The 17,632-nt window shown below is 41.7% G+C and overlaps 2 protein-coding genes across 4 annotated transcripts in view; one reads left to right on the top strand and one right to left on the bottom strand.

Moving 5' to 3' along the window:
- Positions 1 to 9,414, top strand: part of galm (galactose mutarotase) — a 26,541-nt gene extending 17,127 nt beyond the window's left edge. The window contains exons 6-7 of the mRNA XM_088610447.1: positions 1,510 to 1,684; positions 6,042 to 9,414. Coding sequence (XP_088466573.1) covers positions 1,510 to 1,684; positions 6,042 to 6,119 — 253 coding nt within the window. The 3' untranslated portion in view covers positions 6,120 to 9,414. The remainder of the gene's footprint in view (positions 1 to 1,509; positions 1,685 to 6,041) is intronic.
- On the bottom strand, positions 9,238 to 17,632 carry srsf7b (serine and arginine rich splicing factor 7b). Of its 3 annotated transcripts, none has more exons than XM_088610451.1 (9): positions 17,476 to 17,631; positions 15,261 to 15,441; positions 13,197 to 13,373; positions 12,097 to 12,171; positions 11,412 to 11,489; positions 11,242 to 11,295; positions 10,505 to 10,549; positions 9,685 to 9,720; positions 9,238 to 9,573 (listed from the first exon to the last, which is right to left on the bottom strand). In XM_088610451.1, the coding sequence occupies exons 1-9, from the start codon at positions 17,501 to 17,503 to the stop codon at positions 9,519 to 9,521; spliced, it is 729 nt and encodes a 242-aa protein (XP_088466577.1). In that variant the 5' UTR covers positions 17,504 to 17,631; the 3' UTR covers positions 9,238 to 9,518. The 3 variants fall into 3 exon arrangements, 2 of the variants coding, with proteins under 2 accessions (XP_088466577.1, XP_088466578.1); XM_088610452.1 differs by having other exon boundaries at positions 17,487 to 17,583; XR_015927975.1 differs by lacking the exon at positions 9,238 to 9,573 and adding an exon at positions 12,506 to 12,615 and having other exon boundaries at positions 17,476 to 17,632.

Raw genomic sequence — 17,632 nt, 5'->3', positions numbered from 1 at the left:
ATCTTAGTGACTTACAGACCTGACTCTGCAGTGTCTTGCAAGCTTATCTCTCATTAAAACCTGTGAAACAGATTAATTTTAAATGCTGGGTTATACTGAGGCTTTTTCTCATTGCACCATTCCACACTAGCCTCCTGTGGTTGTTACCAGTAGCTTTTTTGCATCGGTTTGAAAGTTCGAATCGTTAGCTTTTTTTTCCCCCGAAGGAAATTAAAAATTGCTCAACTAAAATTGACTCATAAAAGGGGCTAGAGAGAGCAGTAGCAGGGAGCAGGCGGGCCTTCATGAAATGCGTGCGGTTAAATTAAACCGAGGAAACTTAGTAAGCGCTCGTGCGCCCGGCTGTGTGGCGCACGCTCCTGTGCCTCAGTCGGAGAGTTCACGAGGTCGCCGTCTCATTCATCCAGACAGTGGCCGTACTCGCCGTGTGTGTGAGCGCTTGTTGTCTCGGCGCTGCTCGGCGAGGAAGTGCACCGCTTTGTGGGCATGAAAGCAGGTGGAACAGCGCAGCCCCGAGTCCCGCGACAAACATGCTTGATCTTTAAACGGTCGATTTTAAGTGCGCGGCACACCTTTTGCCTGCCTTCACACCGATAGGAAACCAGCGCTGAAATAGAATTGTGTGTTTTATTTGTTTCTTTCGAGCTTGTGCTGCAGTTGGCATCATGGGTCTGTGCCCATGGCACTTGGTTATGGTTAATTCCTGCATTTGGCACAGCTTCCTGCTTCCTGGGGAGTGGGTTGATAGTATGTTTTTTCTTTGACATGTCTCCAGGTCTAAGGCGATGATTAAACATTAACATAAACTGGGCATCTTGTGTTTCCTGGTGTATAATATATGATGGAGAATCTGCTATAGGTCATTAATGAGCCTGTTATGAATAAGTGCGGTCAAAACCCACCATTTCATTATTCAGTGTTCCCTTGCTGCTGTTGCAGAATGGGATTTTTATTTTTATTTAATGAGGCTGGAGGTCATGAAGGCTTAAACAAAGATCAGAGTGCTGTCCTGCTTCCAGCAGGCAACTCCCCAAAGGGTCACTGACATCGGCTGCTTCAGGGCAGTCTGTGGAAGGCTCAAAGGCACCTCAACTGGAACATCTTGAAGTTAAGAGTAAAGAGAATGAACTGAGAGGTGCTTTCAGGAAGGCCAGACTCTCCTGATAACATTAATCTGTAATCTACTCTAGACAAGCCTAAAAAATATTGACTCAGAGATGACAATGAACTTGAATTTTGGAATAATGAGTTGATGTCACATTTCAGGATTTCGAGCTGATAAGCAGTGCCCTAGCTGGCAGCTGGCTGTGTGTCATGCGCAGGAAACGGGCACGAGCCGGTGCAGCTGGGGTTCGAACTCAGTCGGGTGTGGGATTTGCACAGATGCCCAGAGCTTCTGCAGCGATCTGTGGCCTGGGCTCCTGCCCGAGTCGAGGCCAGCCTGTCCACTCCAGGGGTCCCGGGGCCACGGGCCGGGCGGTCTGACGTGTCGCGCCCCCTGTCGCGCAGGGTGACCCACCCCGGGAGCGGGCGCGTGCTGGACGTACACACCTCGCAGCCCGGAGTGCAGCTCTACACCGCCAATTTCCTGGACGGCTCTCTGAGGGGCAAGGCGGCAGCGGCGTACCCCAGACACTCGGCCTTCTGCCTGGAGACGCAGAACTGGCCGGACGCCGTCAACCAGGTAAAGTGGACAAGCGCCTCTGCGGCCCCCCACCGCCTCCCCCCAACTCCGTGAGCGCTCATTCCTCGCCAGAGCGTCGGTCATTCCATCTGTTCGTCTCCCGACCAAGTGTACCCCTGGCTAAAGAGTGCATTGAGAGCAAGTGGAGCTTAATCCTTCGGACCTGAAGGTCAGGAGGCCTGCTGGGACTGTAGGGCGAGACCTGCTCTCCGTGGGGCGGCGAGACAGGGTGTGTGCGTCCTGCGGGGGGCCACGACACACGAGTGGGCACTGGTGGGTCAGGAGTCAATGGCCAAGGAAAGACGATCCCAGATCACGCATACAGTGCGTGTGCGGTTTTCATGCCAGGGCCTGGGTCAGGAGCTGCCGGGTGGCCAGATCTGCATCTGGGCCAGTGGTGGAGCAAGAACTTCTCCACCGCCTTGGTGCACCGGGGGCCTGTGTGAATGTTTCACTATTCACGTTGTAGTTTTTAACATTACCTTATACTACAGTTATCCTACCTTATAAACCGTATACTAACCTTATACTATCACTTTACTTTTATATATACATACATTATACTCCCTTTTTTATAAAATCATACTAGTAGGAGAGTTATTCAGCTGCTGTTGTACATTGCTGGAAGGCTAACTTTGAAATCAGGTAGTGGGAACATGGAAATCGATTCCCGAACCACGCAGTGTCAGCAGCTTCAGCTCAGCGCACAGGAGGACAGCGCCACCCACGGGCAGGGGAGCCAGCCGCAGAGTGGGGTTTCGTTGTTTTCGTTTGTTTTTCGAGGCAAGAAGATGCGGGTGCCTCCCTGCTCAGGGGATCGGACTGTTAATGCTCCAGGAAGTAAGTGGTTTGGAGGTGAAGGGGTGAGGACTGAATGTGTTTAAGGTTTCAGTGGCTAATGGCCCATCCTGACACTGGCCCTAAACATCGGATTTCAGTGTCTCCGAAAAATATAGTTAAATACATACCTTAATACAGTTTTCATTGTCTTTTTTTAAAATGGTATATATTGGTGTAATTCTAGCTCATGATATTGGGTTATGTTTGGAATGTGAAGAAATAACGTAAACAGGCTTTGCCTTTTTCCAGTGTTTTGCAGGCTGCATGCAGATACATACTCATCCATGTGATCCTCTAGTGTAGAGGACACGGTTTGTTGCAGCTTGTGTCCCTGTGTCCTTGTGGAGTTGTAGCTCAGGGTTATTTCTAGAGGCTGTTCTCGGCAGAGTTGGTTGCTGGGGACGGTAAGGCGAGGAGACCTGGAGTCCTCTGGGGAACGAACTGCCCTCCTAGCTCACTGGCACCTGTGTCTGCGCTGGCGCTGTAAGCTGAAGGTCATGATCACCGTGGCCCTGTCCTGTCCCTCCTCCTCGTAGCTCAGGGTTAAAACAAACACCTGCCGGGGGCAACGGAGAGGACATGCTAGTGTTAGTTAGAAAAGTGTCATTCCTCCAGCGCAGGTGGGTTTGTTTCAGACGCGCTCTGTTTCCTTTGGCTGCGTCTCGCCCCGGCCCCCCCTGACTGCAGAGGAGGGGGGCTTTCGGGGCAGGAATGCTGGAAGGGAGGCGAAGTTAGGTTAGGCAGAAGAGCCAGGCTTGTGACGGTTGGCTTATTCATAATGTGAAGAAATTTGGCGTTTACTCTGTGCAATGTCTTACTTTATAAAGAAGTGAGCCATGCTTGCTCCTGGGAGAGTTTTTTTTATATAAAAAAACTCACCAGAACATTTACCAGCAGTGTTTCCATCTCTTTGCTTGTTGTTGCAGGTGCTTGATCTTTTAAAAAAAAAAAACAGCCTTTTTTCAGTGAAACCACCATGAGACGTGAAAGTAGGAACTCCTGGATTGTCAGTGCAGAAACAAACTGGTGCAGTCTTTGCAAGCTGCACATTTGTAAGCAGAGCTAAAAGTAATGTTTCTAAAAGGGGTTTTGTTTCTTATGACAGTGCTTTCGTTTCTTAATAATAGGCAGGTAAGATGTACACTTCGCTTTAGTGTACGTCTTTCTTTACAGCAAACCTTTTAAATACAGATGTAGGCCATTGGACAGGATTTAAAAATCACCTGCTTTCAAAGGGGGGTTATTCTTGAAGTCAGTCATTCATTTTGTATTTTGTGTGGGTCTTTGACATTGAGCTTTTTTTACATAGATTAAATATAAGACAGAGAATATTCTACTGCTAGAGTAATAAAATGTAAATAATGTAGTTAAAAGTAATGAATATTAAAATATAAGAAAGCTAAATGTCATTAAGGCTTATGGGCTGTAGATAATAGCTCTAATGCAGTGATTCTTATTATTGGTATTTTTGCTGTTTGTGGGTAATGATATCCAGTCCCTCTAGCCACAACTATTTGCCATTTGAAGTAAAAAAACACATTAATTGTCTAATTCTGCAGTTAATTTTGTGTGGCTATTGCAGAGGTGTGCATGTGACTGCTGTATGAATTGGCTGTGAAAATTAATTTAATTTAATTTGCTGGATGCTGTTTTGTGTTTCAGTAATTTATGGGTTTTGTTCAGTTTTATTGTGATACATGATAAAATGCGACAAGTTTAGGGCTTTAGATCATTAAGGTATTTAAAAAATGTTACTAATTGATTCTGATTAGTAGGCTAATGGTACAAAATAATGAATATGTTACCTAAATAGTGTGCTATTTCAGCTGCAGTCTGAGCTGGTTATTGTACATTTTGTCAGAGGAAGTGAATCCTGGGTAAAACTATAACATGCTTGCCTTGTAATGTGTGGCAGCTTAATGACACACAATTTTTACTTCTATACTGTTAATGGCTGGCAATTTGCAGCTCTGTAATGATACCCTTGGTGTTCCCAGAAGCTAGCGTTATGTGGGCGCCATTTCTAATAGTCTGAGCGCACGTGGTTGAAAGTCACCTACAGCTTGATTGCAATTTGCATTGGATTAAGGTCAGGAACAAAGCAAGCAGAGCAAATGAAAGATTGCGAAGCACTTCAATTTGCATTCATATCAAACCACTGGGTAGTCCCTATATGTGACACAAAAACTGTTCCTCAAAATGCTGCTGAGGTGAAACCTGTATTTCAGTCTCTGCGTCTTAGTGCCATGTGTCACAGCGAAATAAACAGGAAATTAATTGTCAGAAAGTACATAAGATTTAGGGTTTAAAGATACAGCCAGCTTCTTTACAGCCCTTCATCCAATTATTTCTCGTTCCACAAATATCTTGAGTGTCCTGTGACTTTTTTGTTTTCATCTTTAATTGCTTTAAGTCATTCCGCATGTAAATTGTTCCAGAACAAAAAATCCTGGGAAGAACTCTTGTAAATCTCCCATCACATCGATGCTGGGGAAAAAGATAAGTGTTACACAATTCTCTGAAGCGATTGCAATGAGTATACGATAATTCACTGGAAAACACTTAAGCAAGAGCCACAGAGGTGTGCAGTTAGGTGCCCTAGACAACACTTGTGTTTTATACTGTTTGAATAAATTAAATAGCACAGACTGCCAGGAGCCCTAGATGTCACCTTTGCCGTCTGCATGAGAGTTTGAGAAATGGGTGGCAGAGAAGTAATAATAATTATAATAATTGCTTACACTTATATAGCGTTTTTCTGGACACTCCACTCAAAGCGCTTTACAGGTAATGGGGACTCCCCTCCACCACCACCAATGTGCAGCCCCACCTGGATGATGGTGTTAAATGATACCTCTTCTGGAAAAAGGGGTTTGTTACTCATTGTCTCAAACTTCAAAGCTCCTCTAGCTCAGTTTCTGTGATTGCCAGTACCTAGCAGAAAACATTTTCATGCTTAGAGGTACTTTTTTGTAGAGCTCATGTATAGATTAAAAAAAACAAAAATAGTACCTCTATTGCAATATGCCTTATTTTACTGCCCTCTGGGATAGCGTTTTTTAGGAAGTTCCTTTTTATTTTTTTATGAAAACCGTTGGGAAGGTTACAAACGAGAGCAGGTCATTCCGACCACCTACCCGTTTGGTTATAGTGGCTAATGGACTCCAGGATCCCATCCCGCTGTTCCTTGGAAAATAGCTAGGATATCGGCTTCAGCAACATGGATGGGGAGCTTGTTTCACTCTGCTGCAACATTTTTGGAAAAACCACCTCCACCTAGTTCCAAGCTAATGGAATGGAATTAAGACACCACTGGGGAAGGACAGTGTGATTTTCAAATACATGTTACAGGAGGGCCACAGGCCTGTAGTTCAGGCTCACATGTGTGCAATGGCGGCACTTCAGCTCTTCCCACTGCTCAGGAAGTGTGGGATGCTTTACTCCATCCTAACCAAGGCAGGAATAGTGTTGGCTCAGTTCCGTTTCGAGCGTTTGACCCGTTTTTGTTTTTTAACAGCCCCATTTCCCCGATGCCCTGCTGAGGCCCGGAGAGGAGTACAGTCACACCACACTCTTCAGGTTCTCCGTTGGCTGAAGACTGCACTGGAAGAGTGCCCGCGGGCGGGGAGGGGCACTCCGGCTCGAGTCTGCAGCGCACTTAGCGACCATAATGGAAACATCTGCCGTTTTTAATCCAGCTAGCCAACAAAAGCTGCACATAGAACAGGTACCATTAATGCAAGTGATTTTTTTTCAATTGATTTTTTTAAAATTCAGTTTCTTGTCATTCACAATTATTTTACAGTATGCACACTAAAAGGGGTTGAAGAGGTTTCGGGGGGAAAACAAGTCTGCTGGGGCATATGATGAGACCAGAAAGCAGACGCGCTGACTGAATGTTGATATGGGGCTTACTAGCTTTCTGAAAGTTTCATGTAGTTTCAGCTATGTCTTGACAGGAATGCTTTTAAAGGGAAGTGAGAATGTTTTCTTCACTTCCCACTACATGAGCATTGTCTAGGACAGTGATTCTTATACCCAAAGTGTCTTATTTCAGTGGTGTCTTATTAGTGTCATTTCACGCACTAGGGAATTTAAATTAATGAGGATATTAAAAGTAATAGAACAGTCAGAAATTGTCTGGTGGTTCCTAAAAATTAAGGCACCACAATGTGCTCTCTGCTTGTATTTTTATGAATAGCTATATTGTTCCCTGTCTCTTCTCCACCCATTAAACTCAGTCATCTAGACTTGAATGCTGAGCTTTTAGAATGTGAATTTTTGACTCCACAGCACTGATGTGATTTTTGTAACAGCAGAGTAATTTCACATGAGAAAACGCACTGAAATCATTGTAATATTTTAATATTCATAGTGCAAAAAGGTTGCAGTTTTTATATTGAACTTCAAACTTTGCATTTTTGAATGCATGTATGCAACATCAAATCCTGAAAATTAAGTGCAAAAACAATAGAAGGGGCGGTCAGAGGTTCTTGTTAAAACTTGGTTTGTAAGAAAGTGTTGGTGGACTTGCATCTTAAAGAGACAGGAAAGGTTAAGAACAAGAGGAGGACATTCAGCCAATCTAGCTGGTTTGGTTGCTAGAGATGACCTGGGGACCTCACCCTGCCTTTTACTACATAGCTGGGTAGCTTGGTGCAGGCCTACCACAACTCTAGGTTAAAAAAATGTAGCCCTAGTTCTCATCATTACTACAAAACTGTGATCTTTACATACATGACGTTGTGCTGATGATGGAATGATGTTCTTGGGCAGTAAGATAAGGTGTTTCCTTAGAGGGCAGTACAGTATTGGGGCTCCACGTTCCGCCCAGTCACTGCTGTGCCGCTACACTAAGTAGGAAAGATTCTCAAAATTAATGAACTGTGTATGCCGAAAAAGTTTTCATAATCCCCCCTCCCCTCCAATGAGGCCTAGACATCTTTAGGCTATCGTGACTGAAATGTTCAGGTAGCTTGTGATCATAAATTTAAATAGATGAAGCGCATCCTGTGAGGTGAAGTGCCCCGCTCACGCCTGTCCACTTTTCCTGTCTCTGCAGGTAACTGCAACTGATGATTTCAGTAGTTCTTTTTTTATACAGGTAGTTTTAGTACTCGCAAACCTTCCGCTTTGCTGAACCATACATATACTAAGTGCTATAGAAAGATGTGCTTTTACCACAATGAGAGAAGCATCTTTTCCTCCAAATATACAATTTATTTTCCATTGCAAGACATAAAACCTATAAAATTAAGATTTAAAAGGTAACTTTTATGAACTCAGAACAAAGTCAAATAGTTGAATGCAGGTCTTTAATCTGCTATTTTGTTAGCAAATAAGGTTTTGTTTAAGGAATGCATTATTACTTGATGACTAATTGTTAGTAGCCACTTCAAAATGCAGTTAAATAGCTGATCTGTGACAACAGTTGAGGGTATAAAGGAAGGTATTAGTCTTAAGGAGACAAATCAGTGTGTCTTCTATTCATGAATGTTACATTTTCATTCCCACACTTAATGTTTCTTTATTCCTCCTCCCCAGTTATAGGTCATCCTTAATCAGTGTGTAAATCATAGGAACATGGGAATATTGAGCAATTTAGTCATTTAATGTAATAAAGTTAGGAATGGCCAACCATGGCCCTCTACAGCTAATGCATTACTTTAACTCAACTAACATTTTATATACATCATCCACTAAAGGGCTCAAATAGAAACATGCTAAGAGTTTAGAAATTCATGATGATTCATGAACCCTATTAAATTGTGGCTCTCAAAGCATATTTTGTTCACTGCAATACTAAACCTTAGAATTAATCTTAAATTTGAAGGGGGCACAAACCATCAATGATATTTATCTACTAAGATCTGAGAAGAGGGGCTGGAATAAGTATGGAATTAAATTATGCTATCCTACAAAATACTGTATTTTGAAGAGAAACATTAAAGCTTTAATGTTTTTTGTGGGTGATTTTAAGTCATCAATGAAATTATAACCTCCACTAGTTAAACCCACTTTTTTTTTTTTTAAGCATATGCTAGTGTTCAAGATTCATTTTGAAAAATAAATATCATCTGTTTTTGCATATCAACAGCTCCCCCTGCAGGTATTTTTGTCGAGATATTTCCACACAGTTCCTTCGGTGTTTTGCACAAACTGCCAACTGCAAATGCACAAACTGCTACGACTTTGCCTTTTTCAAAGACAGCACCCCTTTTGTTTTTTAGTTTTTAGGTGTAAAGTTTACTCCCTGACATTCCTAAAAGAATTCAGCACTTAATATTGCAATTGCAGGAATATCAATCTCAGATACAGGAATGTTAACTACTTACAGTATACATCCTATCATTTTACTTAAGTTAAAAGTTAATGGAAGAATCTTAAGATGTTTTAACAACTGTACAAAACTGTTAACTTTAGCTTCACAATACAGCTATTTTTTTCTTTCTGATGATTTATGGAATATTAACCTTACTCTTTATAAAAAAGGATCAGAAGCAATCCTCAGTGAATATTGAGTGTCATTTTCGTGTCGGGTTCAAAGGCTACTGCTGGGACTTAGTTCTATGTAATGAACATATTAAAACCTTAAATTATTTAATCTTTAAGACTTAATAATCAAGAGCAGTTAGAATTAACTTGGATTTCAAGATATACAGTATAAAGGCATCCACCAGATGGATTAATTAACAAATGAAAAACAATTTGGGTAGAAGTGAAAATTTAATTTAATATGCATATACAAAAAAAGCCCTGTCAATATGATTCTACTGCATCACACAACCGCTTGTAAAAATTACGCTGCATCTCTACCAAACCAATTCTGATTTTTGTTTTTCCATTACATTTTTGGACGAGAAAAAAAAAAAGATACAAGAGAAGACAAACCTTAACACTTTGCAAGATAAAATCTTACCAACAGAATCCCTTATTCTCGTGTAAACAAATAATTGTTCTGTTCTAAAAATTGTTTCTTTTTTAAAAAAAAGGTTTAATCATCTCTATCAGGGCTCTCACTCCTACGGGGACTTCCTGAAGGCGAACGGCTAAAAAACAAAAAGGAAATATGTTAAAAGGTGTTCACAGTCTCGTATAGTTTCGGACATTTTTAGTTCTAAAACTTCACACATCTCCCTAATGGGAAGAAAACCCCTTACCTTCGTTTTGGTGGTGATGATCTCGATTTTGAGCGGCTGGCAAAAAAAATAGAAGTTTTTAAAATGTTACTTCTTGCAGTAAGTAGAAGTTCTATAGAAATTTAATCTGAAAATTTCCTGTATCAACGTGATCATGGATACAGTGACAACTTTGTTTTATATTTCAAACACCCCTTATGGATCATTGTTATACTTTCAAAAGCCTTTCATAATCTTCAGAAACCTCTTCTTCCACCCCTTGCATAATATGAAATATCTATGAGCAGAAAAATTATCAAAATATTTCTACTTATATCTGAATAAGAAGAAATTGTCGAGGCGACATATACACTCTTTTTTTTATACATGTATGTTGACATCTAGTGTGCTAAAGGTCACATACTAGAATGAAAAGTTGATCGAATCTTCCTTGATAATTAAGTGCAATAGAATACTACTGGACTATCTCACCCACCCCCCACAATGTAGGGCTTCATTCTTGGCAATTATCACCACCAGTGTCTAAAGAAAAGGATGCAGCCAGACAAATACTCATTGCACTTACATTAATGTACACTTAAGGACATTTTAGTGGTGCTGACTATCTCAGGGTCTGATATTTACATACACATGCTGAAGACCGTATGTAGACTTCCACATGTAAGCTATGCATTTATTAATTTTAGGTATTTTGCTGGTTGATATCACTATTACAGAAAGTGTTTGATTTAATGCTCTCTCTCAATTCAAAGCCTAAACAGCAAATTATCAATAACAGAGCCACACAAAAGAAAGGCCTTTTTTAAACTGCATCACAGTAAGACATTTGCATCACACTCACCTTCTTGCAGGAGAGCCCGACTTGGATCTTCCAACAGAGCCAGACCTTTGATTAAAAAAAATCATGCAAGGATTAGGAAAATAACATCAATTCCTACAATCCTCACATAAAGAGGTTTCCATAAAATGAAATTTCCCAAATTCGCTGCACATAAAATATATGGCAGATAAAAATGGTAATTATTTTGTCTTTTTACTTCAACAGTCTCAGTCAAGGTTAAATGCCATCTTGGGACTCTCCCTGAGAGCATGTGAAGACATTCTGTAGCCGACAGAATATGATCCACCTGTCCGCGAAGCACTGCTACCTGCCAGTATCTGCCCTTAATCACAAAATGTGAACGTCTAACTAAAAATGTCACAAGGTCATTGTACACACTCTTGCCTGACAGATCAGGGTAACTGCCCCTCAGTGTACTGGAATAGCAAGAAAACTTCAAGTACTTCAAGGTTACTTAAGATGCTGTTGGTTACTGCATATAAATCCCACAACAGTTACTTTAACATAGATAACACCAGGAAGTAAAATAAGGACATACATTGTTTTTCACACATATACTGCCCACACTCAGGCATATTAATTATAAACAAAGGGACACTATGATATACCTGGCTTTTTTCCCCAAAGATTGTTTTAAGGCAAAACATTTTCTAGCTGCAGCAGAAAGTAAACAAATACTAAAAAAAGACTAGAAGAATTTAAAGACTAATTTATAAATGAAAGGTTTCCATATTTACCTGCTCCTTGGACGAGAGAGAGACCTGGACCTCGATCTAGATCTTGACCTAGACCTGAAAGAGTTAAGATTTTTCTTAAATGTACAATATCTGCATAGCAATAGTTGTAGAAACATCTTGTTAAACATGCAAAGAGTAAACATTCAATTCCATAATGAAAACTTATTTACCTGGATCTTTTAGGAGTTACTGATCTTGATCTCCTTGGAGAACCTGACCTAGACCTGCGAGGAGAAAAGGATCTTGACCTGAAACAAAATAAGAGTAAATATATCAGCAGAGCTAAGACACTTTAACATCTGACATTTCTAAATGAATATGGAATAACGAAAATACACAGATTAGATTGTTGAGCTGCATCGGCATGCGAGATGCAAAGAAACAAGCAAACTCCATGCTGAAAAGTAAAAAAGAAACATTGTGGAGACTTCGGAATAACCTTTTCAGCGTGGAATAATCCCCTACTTATCCCATTAGTATTTGTTCCATCATTTTCACAGGTTTATTTTACCTACCTAAAGAATTTTCAATAAATCAAGAACAAAGTTTGCAGATCAGAGGCCACTTAGCTGACCCCATTTCAGCCCATTTGCTTTGAGCAGATAATTAAGCAGATTAATCCCATCCAGCCATTTCTCGAAAGAAGCAACGTTAATCGGCTACAACTTGACGGACAAGCTCGTCTCACATTCCCACGAGCCTCGGTGTCAAGCAGATTCTCCTCTCTGCGGGTTTTTAAACGAACTCCCTCATAATTCTATCCTCAAATTACTCAACCCCAGCTTTATCATCCCCGAGGGGAAGTGATCTTGGGGCAAAGCGCATCAAAGCCAAGACCATGACCCACACACTCACCTCCTGCCACGGCTTCTGCTGCGTGAGCGAGAGTACCTCCTCCCCCTGGACCTGGAGTGGGACCTAGACCTGGACCTACCACATTCAGAAGGAACTCCATCAACAGGCGCCACAGTGCGGTGGGATAACACACTGTCCGTATGCTGCTTCTGTAAGGCTTAATTCAAACTTCTATACTAGTATAAGTCTGTCACTTTGAAAAAAAATGGAAAAATATAATCTAGTACAGACAAATATACATACAGATTACTTGCTTTGGTCCTTATACTGCATCTTAACACATTCTGTACATCTGAGCTGCATAAAGCAGACAATTCGCTAACTCAAATAAAATAAATGATACATTACATTATTCTTACTCTGATATTAAAAAATAAAAAGAACACATTAATTGGTACTTGAAATAAACCTTGCAAGTTTGCAGGTCGACCCTCTTTGGACCAAGGTCTAGCAGATCTAGAAGTATCTATCAGACGATCTCTGCATCTAGACGTTTTCTTCAATCTAACGTCGATCAAACTGACAGCCAAATGGGCAAGCTGAGGCTTGATTGATGCAAGGAGGTTTTTCTAGACGGGGAATGTGGTCAACCGGGTGGTTCCTCTTTATAAACCGGGCCCAATTGAAAGCCAAATTGACTGTTACGGCGATCACCTCGTCACAAGAAAACTTTTCTGCTTTCTATCGAATCTTATGATGAAGCTAGGTGCGGCAGGTGCTCAAGGGGATCTGGCCTCTTATGCTGATCACCTCAAGGTCTACGAGGATCTTAAGTGTCGAATTTGCTAGATGCCTCATGAAACCGTAAAGGCTCGTGACACTCTGAATCAAGGCGACTGACTCAAACGAAGAAACCTGAAAGGTTTTGACCAGGTGGATTATTAATATCGCAACAACATTTCAATATCAAATTATTGCAAAGAAAATTCAAAAAATGCAAAAACATCAGATAAAAAGTTAATATCACATGTACACCTGTATACTTTAACATATACATATGTTAAATACATGATTTGAATTACTTTGTGACAGTTACTTAAAATTAAAAGAATAAACACATTGACAAATTGTAAACCAGCATATTCTACATGTACACTTACCTGCTCCGCCGACGTCGACTATAGCGGTGGCAGTCATAGGCATAATGGCCCTTTTCGCCACATTCGTAGCACCTGTCATTGGGATCGAATGGGCGACGGGCCGGGGGCCTGTCGTAGCGAGATCGCCTGGGCATTCCTGTTGACAACTCAACTCGAACTCTAGAGCCACAGATTACCCTGAAACGAAAAGGTGCTGGTTATTCCTAATGTGCCGTGCAAACATGCCGCTGAGAGCGAAAAGCTAACGGTTCAGTTTTACGATGCGGCACTTTCCATGGGATAAACCCGAGACAAGTGGCCTAAACGTAGCAACCCGTCAGAGGCAATACAGAGGTTCAGCACTGACCGGGAGAAGAGGCATTTCCCTCACCACAACACTGCAAGCTCCCGGGAGCCACAGGGGTTGCTCTGCCACAGTGAACCCTGTCTGACTCATCCCACGCTATCCTCAGCGGAGTTAAGCCAATTGACTGGGATTCCCTAAGCGGCGGTGCACAGCGAGCTAGTAATATGATTGTGGGTTCGAGCCTGGATCACCGAGTTCAGCCTGTGCTCAGGCAAGCCAAGGACATTTTACCAGCTCTTTCTACAATTCTTTACTAAGTGAGAAATAAAAAAAGGCTTTTATTATCGACGATAGGAGGCGGATTTAAAAAAATTGTTACTTTGCAACAGGAAAATCGGAGTTTATGAAAAACAGTGTGCAGTCAGCACCTGCCAATCTGAAGCAGTAGTCTCTCAAGCTCAATTAGTCCTTATTGGACTCCAGTCAGGCTGACAATCCTCTTACTGACAGGAGTAAGAAATAAAGTTTTGTGAATGCTGATCCAATGTTTTTTAGATCAAAAACTAAACTGCCTGAAAAACAAATACAGAAAGCCTAGTCCATTCTGCACAGTAGCAAAATCAAATGGCAGGAAAGATCCCCCCCCCTAAATTAGATAAAATGGCAAAAGGTTTGATAAATTATCCTGTCTCAAGGTCATAATCAGTAAAAATGGCAAAACATGCACAAGAATCGAAAAGGAAAGGAGGGTTTTTCATCCCAGTTATTAATTTTACGTGCTTTTTACATTTTCATATAGTTTAGCAAAATCTTGAGAATATCAATGAATAGTATTTGCATAACTGTCAGACAAAGTACTAAAATAGTGAGTTGCTAAGCTACTGAGAATTTCCAACCTTTTACTAAACATTTTCAAGACCCAGTAAAAGACAGTCAAACAACATGCCAAAGCAAAGATGCTATCTCCTTTGGGAGTTAGGAAAACAAACAAGTTTGCTTAGAGTTATTCCTGAGAATGTATTAGGCTGCACACCTATTTTAATTAAGATGTATGCATACTTAAAACACCAAGAGCCTGAATTGTAATAAAAAATATCAAGCCTTTACTACGCCTTCAAATGCCTTACTAAATATTAACTGCAAAAATATACCAGCACTGAAGAAGCAATTGCTTGATTTTTCTTTCAGCAGACTAATCACTCAGCAGTAAACGTCTACTTTAAAAAGTGTAGTATTTTAAAAAGGTAACTCCACCCATGTTTGAGCTGCTGAGAAACATTTTAAGCTCATCTTTACAACCACATCCAGTTTTGAACAAAGCCAACTCTGACAATACTTTAAACATGACATACTTGTAACAGCAAAGCATACATTAAACTTTTGTAAAATGAAAAATTGCTTTTTTTACTTACAACCAAATATCAATTTATATAGCAGCCCACATGAATGCTTTCATTTAAAACACAGAAACCCTTGTATTTGAAAAACGGAATATTATACAATGTTCTAATGTTAGTACACGTACTGGGCAAAAGAAAACTGTTTAGTAAAAATCCTTTCAAAGCGCTTCTATATTTCAAAAGAGCAAATTACACCAGCAGATGACCTGCAAACGTTAATCAAAAAACCCTCTGATCACTTTCAGTTCACAAGAAATGCACTGCATTAAAAAAAAAAAAGTTCTATAAAAAACTTCTCCATTACAGTTCCCGATTTCCTAGGGGTCTCTGAAGTCTCGGGCTAGTGCCAAATCCGGGTCTGTCATACTATCTACTTACTTGCCATCCAGTCCCCGGACAGCATCTTCTGCATCTCTGGGATCTTCAAACTCCACAAAGGCAAACCCTGGAGGATTCCTAGCAATCCACACTGTTCTCAATGGTCCATAATAACTGAATGCCCGCTCTAGTTCTCCTTTTCCCGCACCTGTCCCAAGGTTACCCACGTAAACCTTGGTTTCTGGAAGGAAAAATAAAAAAGTAGCACTGTACCTCTAGGTCGTGGATCCACTAATACATCCATTACTGATGTTTTTTATTCCTTGATTAATACCCTAACTGCAACCAGAACTGAATGCCAGGGTTTCAATCTGGGGTATCCTGTTCACTTCTGTCACTGAAATCTCAGCATCTTGGGGCCATCGAATTGAGGTCATTGGCTTGATTAGCATATTACTACCCTTTGGCTGTTCCATATGTTGAAGGTTAAATGAATTTATGCATCAGGGATCTTCCTAGGATATTGAAGCTTACCTTTCTTAACACACCAATTGCAGCTGTCTTTAGAAAAGGGCTCTGTGTACCCTCCATAGCTGGTTGAACGGGTCGGTACTCTTTCCGTGTGGCAAAAGACTGTCCACAGCAAGCCAACTGTGAGCCGATACACACATTCAAGACAACAGCTTTTCAAATGCAGGATGTTGAAGCTTCTGGGCAGTACTTGAAACACTGTCCACTAGGCTGTGTGTAATTTAGTTCTATTTAGGTGCACTACTCAGTGCAGAAGATAATACTTCACTGTAGGTGCCTCCAGTAGAAAAAAAAAAGTAGTTTTCAGGTATATTTCAATTTTATCCAGTTGTTTGGGGGAGGGGGGGTCCATTTTTAAAGGTGTTCAAGTTCTCATAGCAACGAATACAAAGGTTACAACACGAAAATCTGTTTACACCTGCAAAACGTTTTAAAAAATATACAAAGAGTGGGATCTAAAAATGCTCACAGGGTTATACAAACACGTTTGCAGCCTTTAGCAGACAATCACACAAGTAATTTGCTCTTTGAATTACAAGCAGAGGAGACTCACAGATGAGTAATTTAAAGACCACCACCCACCGCCTCTCGCCCAAGAGAGCGCAGTAACATTTTTAAGTCTTAAAAAAAAACATTTCAACGAGGGATATCACGGACTTGATTGTCGAAAATCCAAAGTATCCACTCCATAATTCGCAGAACCGAAGGTTATGCAGCGATGTGCAAACGAAAAGGATTTGTGCCCATCGATAAGTTTGAGATACTCGAGTCAATCCAGAGTGTTACCCAGATCAGCATAAAAAGAGAAACTCTCACTCGCCTCTCTCAATTTGACGTATTTGTTTTGCAAAAAACAGCAATGCATTGCTTTAGCTTGTAAGTACTGGGCATTTAATTTCTCTCTGTAATTTGATCAAAGCTGCCGTAACCAGAGCGCTGACCTGAAATACTGCACTGAAGGGGCGGGACGGGACTATTACGAATTTATTTTACAAAACAGGCAGAGCGCGCTGCTTCCATACGCCGTGACACAAAACTAACTTCCCCGTCAACAGGAAAGGCGCCACAGCTCGACGGTGGCGGCGAAGATGGGGTCTGACTTAACTGCTTCCTTATTTCACGCCAGTCCCCCGGTGCAATCAGCCGTACGAGTAAACCACAAAGATTTCAAAGCACCCTGCGCCGCCTGTGAGGGTAGCAAAGAATAAACCTTCCCCTGAACCCCTTCCACCGACACAGCCCGTGAAAAACGACGGCGTTTCTGCACAGAAACAAGGAGGCGAGAGTCAAACGTCAAGGGGGGCAGACGCACGACTGCACCCGAGGCGGCACGGCGTGCTCCCTCCCCCCGGCTGGCAGCGCCGACGAGCCGACACTGCAACACCGCCTCGACCCGGGCCTGCGGGAGGTCTTTAAAACGATGAAACCGCCCGTTATTTCAACACACTACGCTGGTACGACATTTAAAAAGAAAAAACGCGACGCTCAAGCCCCCTCTTTTCGTCACAGCGCGAAACATTGACCCCTCTGTCTGGGGTGCGCAAACAACAACCGAGTAGCCGCCATTACAGGACTCTTACCCGCCATGCCGCCGAATACCCTTTTACAATCATGGAGGGAAAAAAAACACCCTAACATCTGAGTTTCTTTAATAGTCATTTTTTTACCGCCACGCAATAAAAAAAAACATATCCGCCCAGGTTTCTCCCCCAAATACATTTCCCCCCCCCTTATAATCCCTTACCTCCTCCGTACCGTCCGTATCTGGACATGATACCCCGGCTGAGCTACTCCGACGATGCAGCGCCAACCGTAAAGGAAACCAAAGCCCACGCATGCGCACCAGGGGAACCGCTTTTTCTGTGAATGTTCAAGTGCCCGACGTTATCCCCATGGCAACT

The sequence above is a fragment of the Lepisosteus platostomus genome, chromosome 17, assembly GCF_059453375.1.
Source record: "Lepisosteus platostomus isolate fLepPlt1 chromosome 17, fLepPlt1.hap1, whole genome shotgun sequence".
In the NCBI taxonomy this organism is placed as follows: Eukaryota; Metazoa; Chordata; class Actinopteri; order Semionotiformes; family Lepisosteidae; genus Lepisosteus; species Lepisosteus platostomus.
The sequence above is the reverse complement of the archived record's forward strand: the minus strand, read 5'-3'. Positions and strand labels throughout refer to the sequence as shown.